The sequence below is a fragment of the Etheostoma spectabile genome, chromosome 10 (genome assembly GCF_008692095.1).
Source record: "Etheostoma spectabile isolate EspeVRDwgs_2016 chromosome 10, UIUC_Espe_1.0, whole genome shotgun sequence".
NCBI lineage: Eukaryota > Metazoa > Chordata > Actinopteri > Perciformes > Percidae > Etheostoma > Etheostoma spectabile.
The window spans coordinates 13,336,530-13,361,114 of NC_045742.1; the positions used below are offsets into that span (position 1 = coordinate 13,336,530).

Genomic DNA, 24,585 nt, shown 5'->3' on the forward strand with positions numbered 1-24,585 from the left:
TACATATTTATTGTTGTTTTACCAGGTCTTTAAATGTAGAGTATCTCTTTATATATGTTATTATAGAAGTGGAAGCAGATGTATTGATGTCCTGTATGTAATGAAAGACTAAACAATGAACAATATATAATACACTTAGTAATTAGTGTAAGTGGACTTGGGCGCCCACTGACTATGAGCAGCTTTGACCACTAGATGGAGCAAGAGGACAGGCTATCGAGAGCAGCAGATTCACCCCAAATAAAATATCCACCTATAACAACAAAACTCGAGTCATTTATTAAACATGAACCTCTCTACACAGTGCACCAGGACTTAAATTCATAATGGAATCACAATTTAGTCTATTCACATGAAATTAGCTAATGACTCTGAATGAACATGCAAACGTGTTTTATGATTTAATGTAGCTCATAGTTGTAATTCAGAAAATGTCCAGCAAAAATCACAACTACTCATAGTGTAGTTCCAGGATTTATCTATAAATGACCATAATGCACAACTACTATGTATTTACATTTACAAAAACCTATCTGCATCAGAGTGAAATGGAAATAAATCAACAAAATGAAAAAAATATTCAGGCGATCAGACAGCAACTAGTTTTGTGATCATACACTAAAACTAGATAGCAATATAAATAATTAATGGGACAATAGCAATATATTGCTTTACAAGGGATGTGGTTCAAATGATATAAGGAATGCTTTTTCCTGTTTTACAGTCATTGATGTTCTGCTTAATGGCATAGAGGAAATTTATCCTTTAACCCCACACATAAAAGATGCTTGCCAAACGTTGATTTAAGGTTGGAATGGGCTTTATAAAATCATCATTATCTCAAAAACAGACGGCACCTTAATATATAGTCACAATTATATCTACAGGGGCAATCTTCACTGTAATTAGAAATAGAATGCTTAAAAAGGCTTTTATAAAACCAAGAGAAACCAAAGCTCTTAACTCAAGCAATAGTGCAATTCTACATTACACAATAAAACATTTTTGTTGATAAGACAGCTGTCTAAGAATAAGCATATCTTTGAGAAGCATAACTACATTTTTTCCTTTCCTTTAGCCAGTGATAACCTAAAGAATGTAACATTGTTACATAGTTCAGCCAAGAATGTTGTAAGGTTTTAGTACTGTTATAATCAATACTGCATAATTTCCTCATTTCCTTTCATCGCTGTGTTGAGCTCACAGGAAACATTTTACACAGCAAAAACAGTCTTTACTAGCTGTATATCTTTCACATACGTAACATAAATAAGTAGTTTATGAGAAAGTATGTTCTCAATATTACTGTATATTTGCAATCCACTAAGTCCTTGTAAAATTTGATCTTTCCTACTAAAAAAAGGGCAGAGTGAACCTCTATACTCTAACCTGATTTACACTGTAGTATACAGTATCACTCTGCCTTGTACTATCCAATACCTCTAATTCTGCCATAAGCAATCACAGACAGACTCAATACTACCAGAAGCAAATTACAGGTTTTGCTTCAGTCATCCCACTAGTGATAAATCTGGGCCATCACTCTTCAGGAGGATGGCTGGCGTTACCACTGACAGTTAGGAGGACAGAAGGAGGTGACGAAGGTAAGGCTGCATTGTACCACAGCGACACTAATCAAGCACCTAAGATGACACCAAACAAAGTGCAAATGTGTATAGGCCTGATAAGGTCTGTCACTCTGTCAGTTTTTTTTTTTTAGCAGAAGCCTAGTAATGATGGGGCAGAAAGAAATACTAAATAGCATAAGTGGAAATGGTGAGATTAGTACAGGATTGAGACATTTTATTTTTAAATAGACAAGATAATAAAACAAAGTACACATTAATTCACACAAACACACACACACACAAACACACACCACAGAGACAAGGAGGCTGTGTGTGTGTGTGTGTGTGTGTGTGTGAGAATGAATGTGTACTTTTGTTGCTTGTTTAGCAATGTGCCATGGGCACATTAATTTTTGTAGTGCCGCAGAATGCCAGTCTACTGTGGCCTTCTAGGGGCACCTTCACTGTACTGTACTGCACTCACACACATACACACACACACACACAGTGAGAGAGGGAGAAAATAATTCAAATTAGCTAAAAGGACACACTTTTGTTAGCTTCCATAATAATGCAATCATAGTATGGGTGATGTGTACAATAAACTCTGTATCACAAGAGTATATTGTCCAAACCTAAAACACACATGTTAAATTGTTTGGTTTTGCAATATTTTTAAAATGTACAACATTATTAAGCATCCAAGATGAGATTTAGATTTACTACACTACTTTACTGCTAAAAGATATGTTTAAGAGATAAAACTGTGAGAAAGTGTACTGCAGAAATTTCTGTCATAGAAAACCTAGCCTTTACTCTCACATAAACTGTTGAGGCATAGTCCTACAAAAGCACCACTCAGGCAGAAAACATGCCTAACTGTGCAGGGACCACAAGACTTCACACAGATCCAGAAGGTCCCAGCACCCTGCTGCTCTTGTCATATCTGACTGGCCACTAGAGAGCAGAGCTCCAAAGTAAAAGTGGGAGATAGGCCTGTGTACTTCCAAGGTTGAGCACTGTGTTGACCTTTGTATTATAAATATAACCAAACAATTAAAGCTATCTGTTCTTATGAATAACCCAAGGCTATCATGATAACACCCAGGGTTTAATTAATTTTTTTAATTCATAGAGAAAAGTGGCTTCCGAGGGCAAACACTGGATAAATGGGGAGGTTAACCTTGCTCGTGGTGTGTAATAGAGGGCAAAGTTGCATACTAGGATGCCATACTAGGTGCCACTGATTATATTGAGATAGTAATTCTCAAAGCAAATGCATATCTTAACATAACATTGGAAGCTGCAATAGCAGGATTTTTTTTGTTGAACCTCTTGGTACAGAGGGAGGGGATAAATGCAAATATCAGGGTAAAAAGGAATGATTTCTGATAAACCCAAAGGGTTGCTGCTCACACCATCCAGCCCTTTGGCAGCATTCTACTAGCTGTCTGCTTACGTGCGTGTGCTGGTACAGTAAATCCACTATAACAGCAGCTTGCAGCATGCCAGGCCACTAGTGTCATAGTGATTACCCCACGTTACCATGGAGACTCCACATACGTAAGAGGGTGTGTGTGAAAGACAGACAGAGAATGGGGATTGGATACTACAGAACAAGAAGCCATAAGTCATTGGAGGTTCCTGTAGAGAAGGGGGATGGGATACAGTCATGGTCGACTGCCAGACTCATGGCAATGCTTGGTTCTAAGGTGTGAACGCGATGTGAAGGATCACACAGAGGGCTGTGTTCAAGACGTGAAAGCAAAGAGTCAGCGAGGGACAGTTATGTGTCACATCTTTTAACATGTTGGACCTCTCAGATATCACGGATCATCAATGTGCTTTACTTTTGTGTCTAAAGCGCCAGAACGATTTGAGTCATTTATTAACATGGTAAATGTTGTTTTTAGTCACAGTGAAAATAACAAACAAAAAATTACATATTTTTAAACATCAATACCCGTCTGTTCCTCAGTAAACCACCACCAGTTCTATCTGTATCTTACTTTAAAACACCACAACTAATTAGAAGCCTAGGAACACAATGTCTGGCATTTTTCATCTAACCTCTCACCTTTTGTATAACAACTGACTTCAAAGTTACCGTCTACTGATCAGCCCTGCCATATTTTCTCTCAAATTGAGAGAATAACTGTAGATATTTTTGCTACCAAAATGAAAGGATCATAACTGCATTTCATATATCAATAAAAGCTAAATATGGCACTGAACTGAAAAAAATTCAGGATCTGTCTGCTTGATAATGATACAAATAGATGAGGCGGTGCACTGAGGAATAATGTTCATTCTTAGATGTTTATTTGCAATCTGGACCTTCACTGCTAAATGCAAGAGTCACAAAGTGGAAGAAAACTAGGTTATGATCATCTGGGAAAGGGAAATTTCAATGAATCTTCATCCATATGTGACGTACATATTTATGCAGTTATTTCATTTTGTAAATAGGTCATTTTAACCATTAACTACAAGAATTTCCACCAGTGTGATTATGATAGGTCACTGAAATGAAGGACATTGCAATCACAAAGACATAATGAGAGTCTATTGATTCATTTTTTTTGTGCTATCTATAGAATCTTTTATTTGTAGTCAAAAATATTTAATTCTCTGCCTAATAAGCAGTGATGTGACGTTTCAAATTACAGGAGCTTTATACTGAAAATGAAAATGTTTATAAGTTCTCTTCAACCTGTACTGTCAATTAGAAAATAACAATTCACTTGCACGGTAGGTATTTGGGAGTAGATCAAATTAGCTCTTGCGTGCAGATACTTTGTAGACCCTTTGGCAGATATCAGTGAATATATTTATTCACACGTGCTTTGCTCTACAATTTGTCACTTCTTAATTGAACTGCATTTGACATAATTTAGCTGGGAAGCATACTGTGGGCTTTCACATGCTATGGCTTTTGCACTCTCCGTTTCTGTACTGTGTTAGTGTGTGTGTGTGTGTGTGTTTGTAAGGCTGTAAAGATGTGAAGAAATCTCAATCAGAGGCACCAAACGGTGTGTGAAATGGCCAGAGTTCAGACAGCAGCCTGCTTTGAATGACTAATGTACCAGCGATGTGCTCTCATTGCCTCCGACACAAGACTGTAAAACTTCAGGCCATAGAGGCTCCCTATTACTCTTGTCTTCTAACCAGCTGACCCTTACTTCCCTTCAAAATTAATATAGAAAAAAGATGTAGATGGTTGGCAATACTTTACTCAAACGCTCCAGGCCAAAGACCTTGAAGCGGATTTTCTCTGATAATAACAAAGTCTGGCACATCCTCTTTGTTCCTCAGGTGCCCTAAGCAGGAATATGAGAAAGCGGCATCTTTATTTATCCTCAGGATCGGTTATGAAACATCAATGAGATGATGTCAGCAGGCTATGGTTTTGTTTGGGCCACTAATGGAAATTGAAATGTAATATCTGTGTGTGTATGTGGAAGAAATGTGTGTGGTTGTGTCTACAAATTGCATGACCCTGCAGTTCTCATGTCCCCTCGGGGATTGTGGGTGAATCATAGCCAATATTGTTGTAAGTCCTAAAAAGGTGGCTAAAAGTCTCTGAGAGTGATTGCTGTGTATCTAGACTTAGACAGTGCACATTTTCTAAACAGCAGCAGATCTCACAGAACTAAAGCCACGTTGTAAGGTTGATTCAAGAAACAAGAGAACACAGTTCAAAATGACTTTCAAGCTTACAATATTAATGTAATTTTGTACATACTATACTGTACACAATCAGCTTGGTGCATATGAGGCCTGTTTCTAGGTTAGCAGCAGCACACAATCTCTAATGCCACATTAGTTTTCTATCAGCTAGGGGCAGAACAAGTGGAAGATAAGAACATACAGTGTGATGTATGCACACATGCGCTTTTGTATGTAGATAATTTAACACTTACTACATACATGCATAATATGCAAACACAGGCAGCCAGCCCACCAAATCTAATGGTAGTTTCTAAATGCTGTCAGAACAACATCCAATATCTATCTCAGCCAGCATCACAACAGGAGGTTGCCGGAGGAGGAAATCAAGTGCATGAGATGATCCCTTGACAAAATGGATGACTGAACAGTAACGTATGAATCATAGATGGTGAGTCAATAAAAGCCCTTGGCAATACCCATCATGGTGGCAAAGCTACAGAGAGACAACATTTAGGAGTTGAGAGACTGTAAAAAAAACAAAATCCCTCCTCCATTAACCAGAAGACACCCAGAAAATGGGCTCTTGTCACAGTAAAGAGGGACATCTGGTATCAAAGAGAAGTCAAGGAAGTGTGCTGCAGCCAAAATAAAGAAGCTCAGACTTTTGGAAAGTTTGTATGTTTAACTCCATGCTAATTATACCCTTTCTAGCAAGAGCAGTCTTAGTCCCAGAATACAGTAAATGAAGTGATGTTGTCCTACATATCTTTTCCAGTATGACACATCAAGGAAAGGAATGGAGTGAGATTAAAGGCATTATCTCAGACACCAGCTGTCGTAAACTGTCTTCTTACTGGTGACACAAAGAAATGCTCTGAGACTGGCACAAGAGCATAAGGTAATGCTTGAGTTGCTAACTTAGGACTCTTTGTTGTTTTAGGTGATGGGCACTTCTTCCTTACTTGGTGAGAACTCCTGTCTAGGCGTGTCATCTCTTTCATTCAAGTATCTGTAGTAAACTCTGATCTTTTCTATTAACTAGGTCCTCACAATAACTGTTTTACATCCCTTGTCTGCCTAAAGAATAACTAATAAATTATGCAACAAGGTCAAATGTGCATTGCAGTGAACTGGGTATGAACATTAATGAAGCTCATTAAGTCTGGTTACACACTCTTTATTTTGCCTGCTATTGATACATTTCCTTGAGGAAGGTATTGGGGGTCTCATTCCCCTGACTGCAGATCTGAGTGACAGGGAAGCTGCATGGAGGAAAATGGTTTTTCCTAAAGAAAGCGTTGAATGGTTGTTTATTGGTTCTACATCTTAGATCTTTGGCACTACACTTGTGTTTAAAAGGATTATTTATATTTATAAAACGATCAGAATAAAATTGCATGGTTCCGTATGGCAGGGATTATTTCAGTGTACTCAAAAGCCCAATGTGTTATGTGGAAAAGATCAACTAAGCTGAATGACACGAAAGGGACATGACTCAACTTATGGGAGTGGGTGGGTAAATAGGTCATGTTCCCTATCCAACACAGAGTTTTTCACTTTCAATCTCTGCACTTGTTTGAGCAGTCAGCACACAGAGAAATCAATGGAAACATAATGATAATGAATGGTAGTGGACCAGTGTTTGGTATTTAGCAGGTGGGAGGAGCTGTGCAGAGCTGATAAAGAACACCACAGTGGAATGAAAAAAAAGGAGGACAAAACACAGCAGTAAAGCAGTAATGGCTCTCTGTGGTCTTTAGCAGGTATATAATATCAAATGCAACCCTAATCCAGAATAGCATTCAACTTCAAAATCATAATCAAGCCTGCAGCAATAAAACAATGTTGTGTAATCCCTTTGTGGACATTACATCATGCCAAGATATTAAAGCTTAACTCTCGCCAATATGCAACCTAGGGACTTTTTGTGAATGTACCCGAGTCAAACTTTCATTTTAAAGCATAATTAGGACGGAAACTCCACTTTTAAGATTTACCGTATTCCCAATTTCAGTCAAATGGCTTTTTGAATGGGAGTTTTAGGGGAACTACTGTGATAGCATCAAAATCACTATAGTTAACACACTAAAAAGGCTTGACACAACATGAGACTTTCCTCAAAGTATCACCAGAGTCTGTACACATTAAATCCAGCATTGAGAATCTTTTTTGTGTACACAGAGTTTACTAAAAAGAAAGGTTTTAACAACTCCTAGCTGTTGGTTTTTCCATCCATCCTCATTTTCCTTCCGTCTAGCTTGTCAAAAATAGTCGATCTCCAAATGCAACGTAACAGGGAAGAGAGTAAAGATGGAAAGCTCCTAAAGTTAGTTCCATATAAATGCATGAAAAATTTCTTGTGTTGTTTTTAATGAAAAACAATATTGACCTTGTAGTTGAAAAAAGGAGCCTCATATAAGAATGACATTTCGTCCTATGGAGTTCAATCATTCGCATTCGGAGATTGACACTTTTTGACTGACAAGATGGTGGATAGCGTCAACAACAACTGCTGAAGTGAGTCATTCAAAACCTTTCTTTTTAGTAAACTCTTTGTACACACACAATGTTCTCAATGCTCGAGTTCATGTGTATAGCCCCTGGTGATACTTTGAGCACAGTTTCATGTTGTGACGAGCATTCTTTGTGTTTTAAAAATAGTGATTTTGATGCTATCATAGTAGTGGCTCTTCCAAAAGGCCATTTGACCAAAAATGCGGTAAATCTTAAAAGTGGCGTTTCCGTCCTATTGCTTTTAAATGGAAGTTTGAATCGGGTATATTTACAAAAGGATCTTAGGTTGCATTTTGGCGAGAGTTACGCTTTAACACCAGCCACTAGCCAAATGCTTGGTAACTATACTGGTTACTTGTAATCACAGTAGAGTGTCTAGTAACAGTGTTTTTAATGACTTTTCTTTAGCTCAAATAAAATAAATAAACTTTTTGTTTCTCTAACCTTGTGGTGAAATTGCAGCCCACATGCTTTACCTTTGTTGTGTGTTTACATAACTTACTCACGGGGAAGGCAAAATGTTGCCACACCCGTGACTTCAGGGAAGTAGGAAGATTTTCTGTTGTTCCTCTGTCATCTCCGACTCCGGCTGTGTTCTTTGAATGACATGGTATAATTGAATAATTACGTAATTTCCCTCATTCTTTCTGGGCTCCTCCTTTTATCAGGCCATATAGCCAGATTGACCCATGTGGCATGCAGTGAGTCAGAGGTTATGCTTTAACATGATTGAGTTATTACACTGAGCCTTCTGCTACCGATTGAAGAATCAGTGCAAATGACTGGAACCCATATCATATTACTAAGGATAAGATCCCCAAGCAGCACAGCTGGTGTGGTATTTTGTGTATAAAGCTCTGTCAGTTTGCAAAAGTAGCTGCCACAAACATGCACTCTTTTTTCAACAAGTCAGAACAAGTTTGTCTGGGCATGATCTGTGACACACATCAGGTTCAATGTGTGTGTTTGCAACTGAGGAGATAACATTGGAAGATTAAGACATATTAACCAATGCTTTGGCAGTTGGACTTCACAGATTAGAGATGGGAGGCTGCTTGACACTGGCGCGTTGTAATGATGGTTTATGTGTGATCATCTGTACTGGCGAAGGTCTACCTCCCTACATGCCTGATTGCTACCCATTACATCATGCTACACATTCAGCTGAGGCCTGTGACATCCTACTAACACACACATAGAACAGAGCCAGGAGCCATTTCTAGTATTACCAATACATTGAAGAGGAACAAGAGAGAAGAGAGAACACTTGCACTCCTTCACTTGGGGCAGCATGTCACAACCCAGATGGAGCAATCAACCATTTTCCTGCAGAGAACCATGACCTCAGACTTTGAGATACTGACTTTCATTCCAACCACTTCACATATAGTTACCCCAGTGCATGCTGTAGGTCATGGTCTCATGAAGCAAACAGAACCACATCATGCATGCAAAGAGCAGAGATGCAATTAAAAAAAAAAAAACAGACACTCCCCTCTCCACCCTGCCTGCACCTTGAGATCCTGTCCATGAAAACCACAGAATCGGTGACAAGGGACAACTCATGCTGAGGCCAACACCCACTAACAACGTGCTTGACTTTGTGCCAAGTATATGGACACAGCTGGTCCACTGTTTCATAGACAAGATGGAACATGCATTACTCCTCCTGGATCGGTCAAATCCTCCTTTCTAGCACCTTATTATTCTAGGAATAAACTTTCACACACCCTCTGGCCTCCTTTTGTAAAATTGGAACCACCATCATAGTCTGCCACTCCACAGGCAATTTCCCCAACCTCCGCAAAACACCTAAGAGGTATGTCAGCCAAAACAGCCCAACACTGTACTGGACCATTATGGTGAAGAAGGAGCAGTGCACCAGGGTAGACCCAGAACACGTCGGATAGATAATATATCTCATCAAAGAGCTGAAAAACATTGCTGGGAAGTAGGAGAAAGCATCTGAAATACTTTTCTTAGCCTTCTTCTCCCATGAACCATCCTCAGACAAACCAATGAAAATAGATGGATGAACATGGAACTCATTTTATTACAACACGCAAGGAACATGTAGTAGCCATTTTTAAATCACATTGTAGCACTCAAACCTATTATAACATTTTGAAAACTAGTTTTTTTTTTACATTTTGAGAAAAACAAGAGAGAGAGAGAAAAAGTATGAGAAAGAGAGACAGCTGTAAATGTATCCTGGCCGGGCCTGATGAGATGCACAATGTCTAATTATCTCTCAAGCCAGTGGATTAGCAAGCTAACACTAATAGCTGTCATAAGGCCATCCTGTATGTCCCGGAGAACAGACACTCACAGACCATCACACTCACACAAAGCTAAAAAATGTGGATCAGACAGACAAGTGCAACCAGACCATTCTCCTCATACAAAGGAGGATAGATGTGCTGTCTTTTAGTTCTTAAAAGTAAGGGGTTTATTGCTATATGGTGGTCAATGAGGCAACAGCAGAAGGCACTGAGGCTAGGAGGAAGCAAAGGGAGGACATTTGGCAGAGGGGTCTATGGGATCATCTAGGTTGGACAGTGCATGGTTGGCTGAGTAGTGGTAGAAGGTTGCTATGTGCGTCTGTACGTGAGCATGCATCCTGCTGTTTCTCCCGTCCATGACAGCTAAGGTTAACCACAAATGCAACACCTCTAGGTTGTTTATTCAGTCCAATGCCCCAGCCTGTCCCGCTTGGTTGCTCACATGCATGCTGTAAAATTAGACTTGGGTCGAAGATAATGTCTAGCGGGCCTCATGTTCACAGCATACTGACATAAGACAACCAACTGAGGGTGTGTGGTTGTGTGAAGTGAGAAGGATGAGGAACAACACCGCTGTATGCACCTTAGTGTCCGCATGCTGGAAGGTACTGATGAAAGGGAGACAATTTCCAACTGGGAAAGCAAGCGAGAGCGCTCTTTGACAGGTGACGAATTATCATTTTATTACCAGTATGCATTATTTATGTCTAACCCATCTATTGTTCTGGCACATACATTTACAATGGCCTTGAGGGATAACATTGGGCCGCTAATGATAGAGAGAATATGAAATGATGTTTGAGAAGATTGCTCCACATTTAATAAGTATTAACACGCTTGAGTGTTTTCATTTAATATTAGCTTTTTCCTGTAACAACAGATTCATGCAATTATACTTATGCAAATCCTAAATTTGAGTGACAGAATGAGGTCTGAGTACTTGAACTCTGACTCGTATATCCATACCAGTGCCTACAGTATATAACAATCTAATGCACTTGTACAAAGCTGTGAAGCGGTAAGGTTAAGCACACAGATCAGGGGTGAAGCACAAGACTCTGTAAGCATAAGTGCAGAATACCGATGCAAACAGGAAAATATAATACATCAGTATAATGATTAAATATATAACTTGGACGCTTGAGCTGTGTTTTACAGTAGCAGCTGTTCCTGAGTCGGCATTAAATTGACTAAGGCAACTTTGGAATACCCTGGACACTTTGCAGCCATTTAACCTACATTGAGGAAGGAAGTAAAGAAACAATCTCTAGAGCAGCACACAAAGATACAACTGAGAAAGGGAGGCACTGTCTGGCTGTCACAGCATTTAACACGCTGGTGATACTGTAAAAATCTGATCCTATTCTTAACTAAAGGTTCTTGAATGTAAATTGACCAACTTTTTTGCAACATTTGGCAATATCCCTATATAGTATATCCTTGGTATGTGGAGGATGGCACAACTTATCTGGTCTTTAATTTGGGTTTCTTCAGGCTTACTGGAAGAGCCATTTTGGGGGCTGGCAGGCGATAATGGGAGAAATTAGGTGCCTGTATGAATCCTAGCCAACGTCAGCCCTGGCCAGCAGGCTGGCACATTATTCTGTGCCCCATTATATGAAACCTGCAAGGCCTTTAAATAACCCTGTCTGCACCCAAGATGACCCTCAAACCCAATGCATGTGTCAGCTGAACTGGACTGTTAATAAGGTGTGCTAAGGCAGTTCTAATGTCCCCTGCACAGAAATGAGGTGATGTCACATTGCAATCTTTACTGCCTTTTTTGTCAATCTTTAATGTCAGGGCAACAGAACTGAGGATTTTTTTATAAACTATAACAAGTTCAATCACTATGTTACAAATACTATAAATGAGTTTCCAGTGTAATCAGGTTGAATACTGACATTCAGGTAGGAGCGCATTGTTTTTTAAATCTTTTGAAACCACCATGCTTAGTGGAACAGATTGTCCAACCTGACAACATCTCGACAAGAAACATGGCCCAGCTGATGGTAGCGAATGGGTACAATGGAAAGGAAATAGTGATCAGACCTGTGATAATTCATCTGTTATTCAGTGTTCAGTGTAATTGTTTTTTTTGTCTTCTTTTAGTGAATATCAATAAAAAAAAGAATGACATTTACTGAGAGCAATGGTTTCCAACTTCTCTAGGTTCTGGGCCCACATATCTCAGTAGTTAAAGTTCCTATACTGTATGTAGGAATTGAAACTTCTGATTTTGGCAGTACTGAGAACACAGGATTATTAAGTGTATCTACTGACAAATAATGAAAATAAGTTTACAGATGCCATGATGACATATACAAATCTATACATGATGGTCCTCAGATAAGGTAACTTCCTAAAAGATACACGAAAACAAAAAGTGTTTGTTACTAAACTGTTCGCTTGGCAAAGCTGACCATACACTCAGGCAGAACTCATGAACACTTTAGGATCACGACTCATCCTTTGGGAACTTTTGAAGGAATTATTAATAGTGTGACCTTTAAATGAACAAATACAGTACAGGTTTGGTCTATTCATTCTTCAAAGTATAACATTTATTAAGACAAGCACTTGGAGCAAGACCAAGAGGCTCTGTTTTGCAACAGTATCTGCGGTAAAGATAATAGAAGTTCACAGAGGTGTAGCAAAAGGGAATTGAAACCTTTGTCTCACATTAGCCATTCTTATGAAGAATATAAAAAGCAAGGATATAACATATTATACTGCCTAAAAAAAAGATTTGGTATTTGTTTGAATTTAATACATTACTTCTAAATGCCGTCTTCTTCCTAATAAATGACACTATTTTGTGTGTATCTGTAATCTCTATCTTGGCAGCTTTCTTTCCTAGACTAATGTGGTGCTGACTCAGCAGTGTGCCTCATTGCCCCAATTAAATAGCTTAAAGCTTGTTCACTCTGGGGAAAACTTACACACTTGCTTGTGTCAGAGCTACTATAACCTGACTACTCTACCAATTCTTCCCGTTTGGCTCAGATTTAGAGCCGGCCTGTATTTAAACAAGAATTCTACTGAATAAAACAATAAAACATTATATCCATTAGTGACATAAGCTGGGATTTTAGGGTCAAGCTTTGTCATATCTGAATCAGGCAGTGGGAGGGATAGGGAGTAAAGCTGCTATTTGGACATGGAGGATAAATACACATGCTGCATTTGGCTATTTGGTATATAAAACAGCATTATAAATGTACTGTACCTGCATTTTTTATTCACTGGTATGCCATAAATATTAATTATTTCACAGACCATTAACATAACACCAATTATAAAAGTCAGCCCCAAAGCATGCAATATAAAAACATTACATATTACATTACACATAATAAAGTCTGGTTCAATAGATGTGGACTGTTGAGGTAAGGCATTCCACTGGCTGACGACTACATTCTGCTTCCTTCCACTGTTCCTTCCAGTCAGTCAGCAGGTTCATTTGCCACATGTACTACTGTAAATGTATCAGGAGCACTGTGCAATTTAGGCCTGCCGTTCATGATTCTGATTGGTTTAAGAGATTTTTAAATATGTTTGAATGACATGTAGTGGCTGGCACAGCACAACTTCAGAGTAAACATTCATAATATTCATTCATAACAAACCTATTCACTGTATTTCTGAACAAAAAAAGTCCCGGCCTGTTTGGCTATTGCTGAGTCTGCCATGAGAAATGCTAATGAAATAAAAAATGATGGAATGAAATAGGTCTGGCAACTTTACTCTGCTTTGCTTGTCTGTTGGTCTCTAGAGTAGTTCCTCGTTAATGTTGTCATAAACACAGACTTCTGCTGTTTGTTTATGACTTTAGTGTAAGCCCCAGAGAAACTAGAAATTAACACTGTCAGCATTTCTGCCTAAATCTGAGGAAAAAAGTATTTAAAAATTGTCTGAGTGCGCTATGACGTTAAGCATTTTCACCTGTGCAGGTAGATGCCAACTATTTAGCGCTTACACATGAAACACACTCTACCTTGTTCTTTTTCCCATTATATAATGGTCACATTCTGCTTTTGAATGGCCAACATTAAATTTTCATTGTAAACTAGGCTAATAAAACACTAGTAATTCATACATGTGAGAGATCTGATATATATACTGTATACTCTATATGTATATAGTCTCTTGAATTCTTGGTCTTTTATCGCCAATTGTTTAAAAGAAAGTTAAACGTTTTTATCAGCACATGCTCAAACTAGGTTTGTTGCATATGTTACAAAATGCATACTTCAGGGTACTAGAGAGGTCAGGTAAGCACAGTGGAACTTACAGTTCTGATTCAACATTGACACTCCCCTCCCAGCCTACTCTCTGCAGGCACCAAATCACATTATCATACACATTATTTATTCATGCATAGTCTATTTATGTAGTACCTTAGACAAACAGAGTTTGTTGCTTTCATGCAGACTGACTAAGGAGGAAAGACAGAAAGAAAATTAAACAAGCTGTTATTGGAGCAGGATTGCATCCTGAGGCTGCATGTTTGTCTCTTGTCAACATTGCAATAGTGTGCAGGACTTGGTGAGACACTGCAATGGGACACTCTGTTATAAAGGGGCGACGTTCACCCCCGAAATGTAATTGTGCTGTGTCGACTTTGTGGTTAATCACCAAGGCTGAAACACATTTAGTGGCCTGAATGTTGAACAACACAGGTGCTCGACTTTATTTGGTCTGTAAGAGACATATCACATATCAATTAAATTACATTGTTTTAGATACAGTAATGCATCCTAGGGTTCACAGTTGGTTATGACTAACACAAACACTTGTGATTCCCTGTTGATGTAGATTTTCCAAGAAAGCTTTATAGTGGCTCGATTAGACCTTTTGAGTTGACCCCCTCCTTCTCAAAATGTACAATCACTTCCTGCTGTTGGCCTGCCATAGTAAAACTCAGAAATTATAATTATAATTATAATAACTAAATCTTATAATGCAGAGTTTCAAAACAGTCCCTTCTCCCAACTGCATTACTATACAAAAAACAAACATCATAAAGTTATTGTGGCACAAAATTCATTATGATTTCAGATTTCTGCAAGCTATGGTGAAATTAACAGTAACAAAAGGCAGCTGAGAGGTTTGGAAGCCAAAATAACAATTTCTTTAATGTTCTACCAAAAGGTCAGCAACACTGTGTAATTTATAGATCAAGGATAAAACACAAAGTTGCCAGTGTGACGTTAAAGGTTAGGGTCACATTTTTTCAGTCTGTCCTAAAACAATATCTTAAGTGCCCATATGAAAAATTAAAGTAAAAATATCCGCAGTCCTTGTTCCAAAGTTTAGCCAAGGCCAACATGAGGCTTCAGCCATCTGAGTTAACTCAATCAAGTGGATGTCTTCTAAAGTTTTAGTCTTTAAAATACCCTGAAATGAACCCTTTACTTTGTGTTACTGTCCTTTCATTACAACTTAACAAGGAAATACTTGGAAACGCAAAGAACATTTTTTGGAAGATTACCACATTACTTGACTAACTGAGACTGCTGAGTATATCAGTAAGCAAAACATGTTTCAGTGTTCATACATTTTATTGTTATAAGGCAGACTTGAAAAATTGTTAACCTTTCATTTATAGCTGCACTTGTCAAGATTGCTATGTACTGTAAAAGTATGTATTTGGCTGTACTTTTCAGTCTAAATCTCTAATGCTGGTCCCAGAATAAACAACGTTTGGACTTTGAATTTTATACTGAAATCACGTGAGACAAGAGTCCTCATGTGTATGTCCCGGCCAGGACAGCATTTAAATCAGTGCAGAAGAAATGCAAATATTTCTAATTGACCGTAAGTATTCTGATTCTGGGACAACAATGGACAACACTGCTTAATTCAACTAGAGAAACACTAATTTCTTGAGTTAATCTCACAGAACCTAAAACATACACATACTGCTCACGACCTATACTCATCTACATGGATTTCTGTCTATCTATGTGTATATATATAACATAGCCTGGAACTATAAACACAAAGTTTTGCCGTCTTCTGAATTATGGATGGGATATTTACACATATTGGTCCCCTCGGGCACCATCTTTTGTTGTTGCTGTGGAGAAACGGAAGCAGAGGAATTAGGAGAGAAGGATTTGAGAACGAAGAGATCTCGAAGGACTCGGAATCGAGAACTGGTGACACAGATTGAGCCAAAGAACGTGAAACATTGAATGTCAAGATAGAAAACAAACTGTCTGATTGACAGCTGGCGGCAGCACATAGTGACCTGACAATTGCGGAGGCAAGTCCGGTGCTCTCTGCTTGTGTTTTTAGGCTCTCTGCAGCACCACAGAGATGAACTGATATGATTTGAACTTATTCTCTGGGGTGCCACAGTCCAACCCTGTGTGCTGCTGATGTGTTCTGTCAAGCATGTATTGTGTCTCTGTATCAACCACCTCACTGTAGTGCTGCGATATGCGCCAGAGGAAATTATACTGCGGATAATTAATCCCATCAATGCCTCACTGTCAGCAACTCATCTAAAGCAAACACACTCCAGAATCTCAACTGAACAAACATCAATACAATCTTAGAAAAACTGCCTTTTACCACTTACAGTATAATAGCTATCATTAATTTAATCTAGCCATGTGTTCCTGACTGAATAGTCTGTGCTGCGATCCACTGTGACGCACAAACTCTATTTAACATGTAGCTAAGTGGTCGACAATCCATGAAAATCATTAAGTGCAACACAACGCAGTTGAAATGATGTTGCCATGGTAACGATGTGACAAGGCTGACTTTCCTGCTCACATTACCTTCTTGTTTTTTCTTGTTTTTTTCTTTCTTTTTCAAATCAAGTGCCATTTGTCCAAAAAAATCTGTTTGTGTTATTTACACCTATTTGCAAGGATATTAGCATACAGCTCTGTATAAGTTGTGTCTATGTGTGTGCGTGCGCGTGTGAGTGTGTGTGTGTGTGTGTGTGTGTGTGCGTGTGTGCGTACGTGCACGTGCATAGCCTGCTCCACACACGGTTATACACAGTTTACATCCGCATCATGCATCAACATTAATGACGCGTCATGAAGAGCTTACGTAACAGCTGTAGTCTCCCCTCCTTCCTTTGTAAATTCAGTCACGTCCAACTGGAGCTGCAGCCAAACTGAATTATACATCTGTACTTTTTTAGCCAGACCTCCCCTAGTATTCCACTTCTTTATCTTCCTCTCTCTCTCTTTCTCACAAGGTAACGACATGGGCTTGAGTCCTTCAGCAGCCACGCAGACACCCGTCAACAGGTTGACGTATCTAAGTGTAGCACTACTGTACCGATCACAGCCCTCTTTCAGATGCAACAGAGGACAGAGCAATACATTGCAGAAAACATATCAAGAGCGAGACAATTCAGAGCTTACCTATCAGGTAATCTGCAAGTGAAAGCATTTTTTCTACAATCTTATCACTCTATTGAGGGATATATGATACATGAAGCAGTCAAAGAGCCTGAGTGCCAGGCAGTGCAGGGTATGGAAGCATGCTTGGAGCACAAGTGGGAATTTTTTTCTTTTACTTTACTGTGTGTCCTAACCGTACAAAAGTTGATAGCATACAGTACGCAGGCACATTCTCATGCTGCTACAAGCACTAAATAAGTAAATATAAATAGAGGTAGCAGTAAAGGTAAACAAGGTTGCAGCAGGGGGGGTTTCAATTTTAGGGTGGGAAGCACTGAGAGGGTAGGATGCATAGAGCCACAGACAGAAGCATGAGAAGCACAGGGAACAAGAAGGTGGGGAGACTTGCTGGCTTGCAGTCTGCAGCTGAGAAGGTCACTATTTAGTCATTAATATGAAACATTTCAATCTCACATAGTCTTTATTAAGGGAAGATAAAAGGGATTCCCCTTTTTTTGTTTCTTGAGGCCATTTGCATTGGAAGCTATACCTCAAATTGCCCAGTCATTGAACTCATTAGGGCCGCAGCTGCCACCATCTATTACTTTTCTTTTTTCCCTTTGTTTTGTTTCACTTTGTGCGCCTCAGGGTGGCAATGACCGAGTTAAGGGTTTGGGGTAGGGAGGAGTGGGCGGGAGCTACAGATGCTCTGTTCCTCACTCAGTCCAGTATACGGAAGAGATGTGCAGACAGACACACACACACCCACACACACGCTTGTACAGTACCAACACACCAGACTGGACAAGAGCAGAGGGGCCCAGGGAGAGATGCCCTCCAACAGGTTCTTTACAAGACAACATGCCCTAAGCATTCAGTCTAATACTATGCTCAAACACACATACACTCAGCACTCACACTTCCGCACGCAGCAGCACACCAGATGCTCTCAAAAAATGGGACAGGAATGAAAGAGAACTTAGTTTGAAGGGGCGGAAAACTATCAGTTCACACAGGATATGAGAGAAAGGGGAAAACAAGACGGGAGTGGGCAGGGGATACGAGCATCAGCAAATCAAACAAGGCAGGGGTGCGAACAAACCTTCGGGCTCTGTGCTTTCTTTGTGGACGGCTTGCTTCAGCGGGCAGCAGAAGATTTCGTGACACTTAGCACGAAAGGGGGACCCTTTACTCCTTATATCCGCAGAGTGGATGGAGTCCTGCCGTAACATAATGTACTCCTGGGTACCTGGGGCAGCGTCATCCTGGACTGCGGTGGTGCCATAACAGAATGAACTGGGGTTAGAAGGCTCACCACACAGAAACAAAAGGAAACAACAACAACAACAGAAACACAGGGCAGAAACACAGGCAAATAAAAATACGTCACATGTTAACAATAGCTTTAAATAACAGTAATATAGAACATTGTGGCAGAGAGAGAAGGAAGATAGAGGAGAGAGGGACAGAAGAGAATTAGAAAGAAAGAGACATGCTTAGGATCAAGAACACCAAGTTCACAAAACAAATTAAAATTAAAGACAACCATCAAGAGTGGGGTCTGTGTTAAAGATATCAGTGGTCGCTGAAAAGGAAAAGTGATAAAATAACACAAAGAAAGGGGAAAGGAAAAATCAGTGTTATGGCAGTCTTAGCAGGCACAAGACCATGGTCTGCTGCACTTCAGAGGAGGAGTAAAAGGTTGTGGGATTGCAGTTCAAGCATGCAGTCTGCTGTGTATACTGAGGTCAGGTGGTGGGTGATTATGGCCCCCCCGTCAACCATAAATCCACCCCATTTACTCCAGGAGTAGGCAAGCAGATGCAAAGGCATGCACAGGCCTCCAGGTCACACTGGAGCGTCCATATTTGCTTTCATGAAGTCATGGACCACAATGGAAACAAGCCTTTGGGCTTTATTGTGTTTTATCCTTTTGAACACCTCTTGTTGATTGTTGTTCAATAAAGCTTTCCCTTCAATTCAATTCAATGCTAACTGTACATGTAAATGACGTTAAGGAGAGCTTCTCTAACATCGCTCTGAATATGTGTCTATAGAAATATCTGTCCTGGGCTCCTGTGAAAAGCCCTACATTTCTGTCTGTATGTATTGGATCTGTCCGCTTGTAGGCACAGTCCCTGCTTGGCTTTGATCATTGACCTATTTTTTCTCTATTGATGGATTAGCTACAAGCAAATCAGCCCAAATATATTGTATCTTTTTTTTCTAATAGATTTGAATCCCATGCCTTTCACTGACACATTTACTACTGAATGAAAATGGCTATTAAGTAGGTGATGTATCAGTAGCCAATATCGAACCACCACAATGTGTGACCAGAACAATTATTTTCAGATTAACTACACTCAGCAGAAAAATGGCATCATGAAGTGTTAAGAATTTACACATGGAAGAGACCGATGTCCCATTTTCACACAGAGTTTGTTCTTCATGACCCGGTTTCCACTCTTTGCATCTTGTACTGCACGTCAGGAAGCTGAGACATGAATGGACTACAGTGCCACCTCAGTTTTTACTCCAAGTAAGAATACACAAACCTACTAAATATAAACCAAAACATTATGTAGACCGACTCCCACACACTGACTTCCATGTACTATATTTTCACAGAGTGCACACAGTGTCTTCTTCACAAAAATAAGATAAGGAAGCACACGTCTCTTCTTTTGTGTCTCAAAGAAAACAAAAACACAGGAAATACAAATTAAAAACACCACATGTATTAGAGCCACGTGGGTCCCATGAATATAATTATTACATAATATAATATAATTAAATATTACTTAAGATACCTATGTGAAAAGTTCTAATTAAAATGTAAAGGGACAGTGATTGGAAACACACCTAATGAAAATGAAAAGTGAAGGTTTATGTACTGTATTTAAACAGTTTTATGAATGAATTCTGATATTCTGATACTTTCATTCATAAAACCATTTTAAACATTAAGTGTATTTCATATCGGCGAATTGGTCTCAACTTGAGTAACGTCTGCCAAATTGGTCTTAATTGGGGTAAAATTGTGAAATTAACAGGAAAGTGGAGGATAAATGTACATCAGAGAGGCAGGAATGACCCTTAATAGTACAAGGTAACAACATTTTGGGATTTAAAGTATTGTATTTTAAGCATAGAGTATGAATAGGCAACACAAGCCCTGTGTTAACAATATAGGGGAATTCCTTGCCTTGATATACAAATAAAAAATTGGAGATTTTCTCACAATACAAATGGCCTCCCAAAGCCACCTAAGTGTAATTATAATCTGGTTTGGCAGAGTCAAGGCTAAATCAACTTAAGAAAGATGGTCATTGATAAAGTTGTCAAGGCGGCTGTACAAGAGATGATTGACAGCCTCAGCTCTTTCATGAAAACAAAATTACACTCCCAATATCAGATTGGACAAATTGGACTCCCGGAACTTATTGATCATTGCATGATGTTCAAACTATAACTGACTGAAACAAACAAAACATGAAGGCTGTTAACAAACATTGTCAAATCCCTCCAAAACATTCAAATAATCTTTCTATTATATATCTATGATATTTTAGCGTGTTGTGTTTCTTTTATTGTTGTTAACATAGGTCAGGGATTTAAAGAGGCATCACATGATCGTTTAAATGTCCATTAACTGGTCAGTGCATATCTGATGATTCTTGAGTAGTAGTTGTATCCTGACTAAAATATCACAGTCAAAACTGAACTCTCTAAACAGAACTGCAGATGAGATAAAGTGGGCCACAGGTCCTGAAGACAGATCCAAAAATGAATTATCCTACCATCAAGAACAGGTCCACTATCCAGTATGTCATACATTTTCTGACACAAGCCTCTCTTGTGTTTTACCCCACAAAACACACACACACATACACACGCATCAGATAATCAGGGTTCCATGCTCTAGGCAATTAATCACCACATTCCTTCTATCCTATGGGACTCATCAGTACCTCTGCATCTCCTGGAAGACCGGCTACACTGACACCTCCACTCCAGCAGAAGGTCCTGAATACCCCACAGATACTATCCATCGCAGTCCCTTGCCAAGAAAACCACAGCACATTTGAAACTATAATGGTGCTTTGGAATGAAAAGAGAGGAGGGCTAAGTTTTCTTCTAAAAAATATGACTCCATTCTCTGCCCATGGGGCACACAAGTTATGCTACTGTACTGGATTCAGTAGAAATTGAGCTAAGGTAATCTGCCCTTTGATTATACCTGTAAATTGCACACATTGTTTGTAGTGTATGTTTCATTTGTGTACTTCTGCTGTAACATGCACATTTCTCCCCAGGGAAAAATTAAAGTATCTATTTATCTAGAAAACAACATTGATCAGTAGAAAAATAGTTAAATATGGTGATATCTATTTCCCTGTTGCCCAATCGGTTTCTTTTCTCCCCAAACAAACTGAACAAATAATGAAGGGTTTGTTTCATCTGCACAAGACAGGTGTTAAGGTGCCTTGAGACACTTAACAGTTGGCAAGTGGAAGAACTTAAAACTGCTAACTGGCACAAAACATGACTGCAGTCTGCTGCAGTTGTTTTCTTTTTTCCAACCTTGCTAATGCTGCCGTAAGGCTACTCACAAGGTCAAATAGACGGTCTCACATTACCTCTGTACTAAAAGGGCAACACTTTTTTTTTAACCTAGGCTCCATTTCCCCATGCATTTGTGTCTAATAGACTGATGTGACCAAAATATCTTTGAATTTGGTCCATTATTGAGCTAGATCACAATGAAGCTAAAATATAACCTTTTCGGGCAGTGGTAGAACCTTGCTTTTTTTCCCAATAAAAGTGATTCTTTGCTACTGAAAGGCTCAGATTATTACTAAACGTGTCAGACAACAATATTGATCTCAGGACGTGACTTTTTGTACAAAGACAGCGGTGTGGAGAGTGAGACGCAAGACGAGAAAAAGGCGTTCAGGTAGTCTGTTGTTACGGAGTAGGCTACAGAAACTATAGGCTCTGGGCTTGTGAACCTTAAAGATCTTCAGTTAAAACAATGGTTTGTATTTGCTCATGTCTCACAGCCCTGTTGATTAGAGGAGGGAAATCCTAACGTGGTAACACAGCGTGTCCAATGGACACATCCAAACCACAGATACTTGGCAGCAAAGGTCCCATTCCTGACAACGTATTCTTAGGGCACATTGGGGACAGCACCCACGGGAGCACTACCAATATCCCAAGCCTCGCACTATAACGACCTCCTCCATTGTCAAAATCATTTAAATATTGATCCATTGCATTGAAATTCTTTTTAGAAAACAGGAGCCTATAATTTCTGTAGCCTACTACAGACTACCTGAATACCTTTTTCTTGTCTTGCGTCTCACTCTCCACACTGTTGTCTTTGTACAAAAAGTCACATAAAAGTAAAAGTCACCTCTGAAAGCGTGTGTAGAATAGGCTCTCAAGAACTTCTACAAATTTGTAATTCCAGCCGGCGTTTTTTAATGAGTCCACTAACTGTTGACTCATCCGAGGTAATAAAAATGAGTGACGTGGGCCTAAGAGAACGAATCAAGGAGGGGGTGGGGCCCCATCTTTTACAGCCTATCTCCTTCATCCTTGCTCCACCCTTGATGAATAGCACACATTGGGATTGAAGAATGCATGATGAATAACACAGTAAAACCTGTGACCTCACTCTGTATCAGACCAGCCACTCAGAGTGAGCTGTCTACTGGGTTCATGGTAGTCAGTGATCTACAGGCCCCAGTGTTGTCACACTGGACCTTCAGCACACCGCAATAGATGTCCTTGCCCCTCTGACAGGAATAAATCTCATAGGATTGAGTAAGAGGCGGAGTGAGATTTATCTTGCTTCGGTTAGTTGCTCATTTATTTAAAGCCCCTTATGAATGACAGGGCATGTTCAGATTTTATGGCAACAGTATGGTAGATGTGCTACCTGTGTGGGCAGTATTTACCTTGTGGAGTAAAAAGCAAGTGATATGCAATGACTGTACTGTGTTTATGTTCAAGTGTGAGAACAGATGAGCAGGCTTAATGTGACAGTGTCATCAGTGACACCCAAGCTCATAAATGCCACCTGCCTCATGTTCAAGTGGGGTTCAAGGACATGCGTAATCAACTGAAGCATGGTCAGGCTCAGAGAAATTAACTACACGTCCGTATACAAGGTGCAATCTGCACAATTTACTCAAGTTATGGCTTATATCCATCAAGAAGGTGGAACACCTTCATTGTGACTTGATAAATAGCAGACTCACTAAATTAGAATCAGTATTAAGCACAGAAACAGGTCTTTTGCCTGAGGTTTGTGTTTCGAAAATAGCTTGGCCTCAATGTGGTTTTACAAGGAGCAGAATCTAGCACATCGTCTTCTGGGAGGCTTGCGGTTCAGTGTGGCTCAATCTCAAGAAGAATAGTTTAATTTTTGTTGTAAGTCACCTTGCAGGTAGCAGAGAAACTGCATTGAGTTGAACTTGAAATGCAGAAATGAGCTTGCATTTTTTATTCATGCTCTTTCATCCCTCTGATCTTGTTGTTTGTCTCTCTCTCTCTCTCCCTCTCTCTCACTACGTGATAGCTTAGAACAAATGTTTTAGAATTTTTAATCCAAACATAAATCGCTGTAAAACTAAGTGATGATGACAATTCAAATAGATATGAAACTGAAAAGAAGAAATCAGCAGTTTCAACTTTATGTATCATTTTATTTAAGGCTTTAGTATACCTACAGTGTTATCTTTCTTAAACACTGTTTCGCCATATGATGCTATATAATATAGTGCCATTAAATGTAGCAAAATGTAAAATAACATGTATGTGTGCATGCTCCATTGGCAATATATTGGAACTTACTTGGAGTCTAATTTCATTAATATAAAGGTAACAAATTTATTAAAAATATATTTTTGTTTCACCTTTTCACACTGAAAACTATTTTGGCACCCAGTAGTTTTATAAATCCTTGGAAGGCATCAGTTGTCTTGGAAATATGTCAAGTTGAGAAAAATCAATGTGGAGAGACTTTTGGCTCCCAACTCACTCACTCTCTTTGTCTCTACATCTTAGAGGGCCATATATCAATCACTCGTCCAGATTCACTCCATAGCACACAGACACGCATAAACATCTGCATGCACACACATACACACACACACACACACA

The 24,585-nt window shown here is 39.3% G+C and overlaps 1 protein-coding gene across 4 annotated transcripts in view; it reads right to left on the bottom strand.

Annotated features, from left to right (window-relative positions):
- Positions 1–24,585, bottom strand: part of fgf13a (fibroblast growth factor 13a) — a 102,634-nt gene that overhangs the window by 37,586 nt on the left and 40,463 nt on the right. For 2 of the 4 annotated variants that reach the window (XM_032527719.1, XM_032527718.1), the window contains exon 3: positions 18,512–18,679. The exons of 1 other annotated variant lie outside the window; for it this stretch is intronic. In XM_032527719.1, the coding sequence (XP_032383610.1) occupies positions 18,512–18,679 (168 nt within the window). Of the gene's footprint in view, positions 1–16,081; positions 16,119–18,511; positions 18,680–24,585 lie in introns of those variants that run through there. One more of the 4 variants, XM_032527723.1, reaches the window with a different exon arrangement.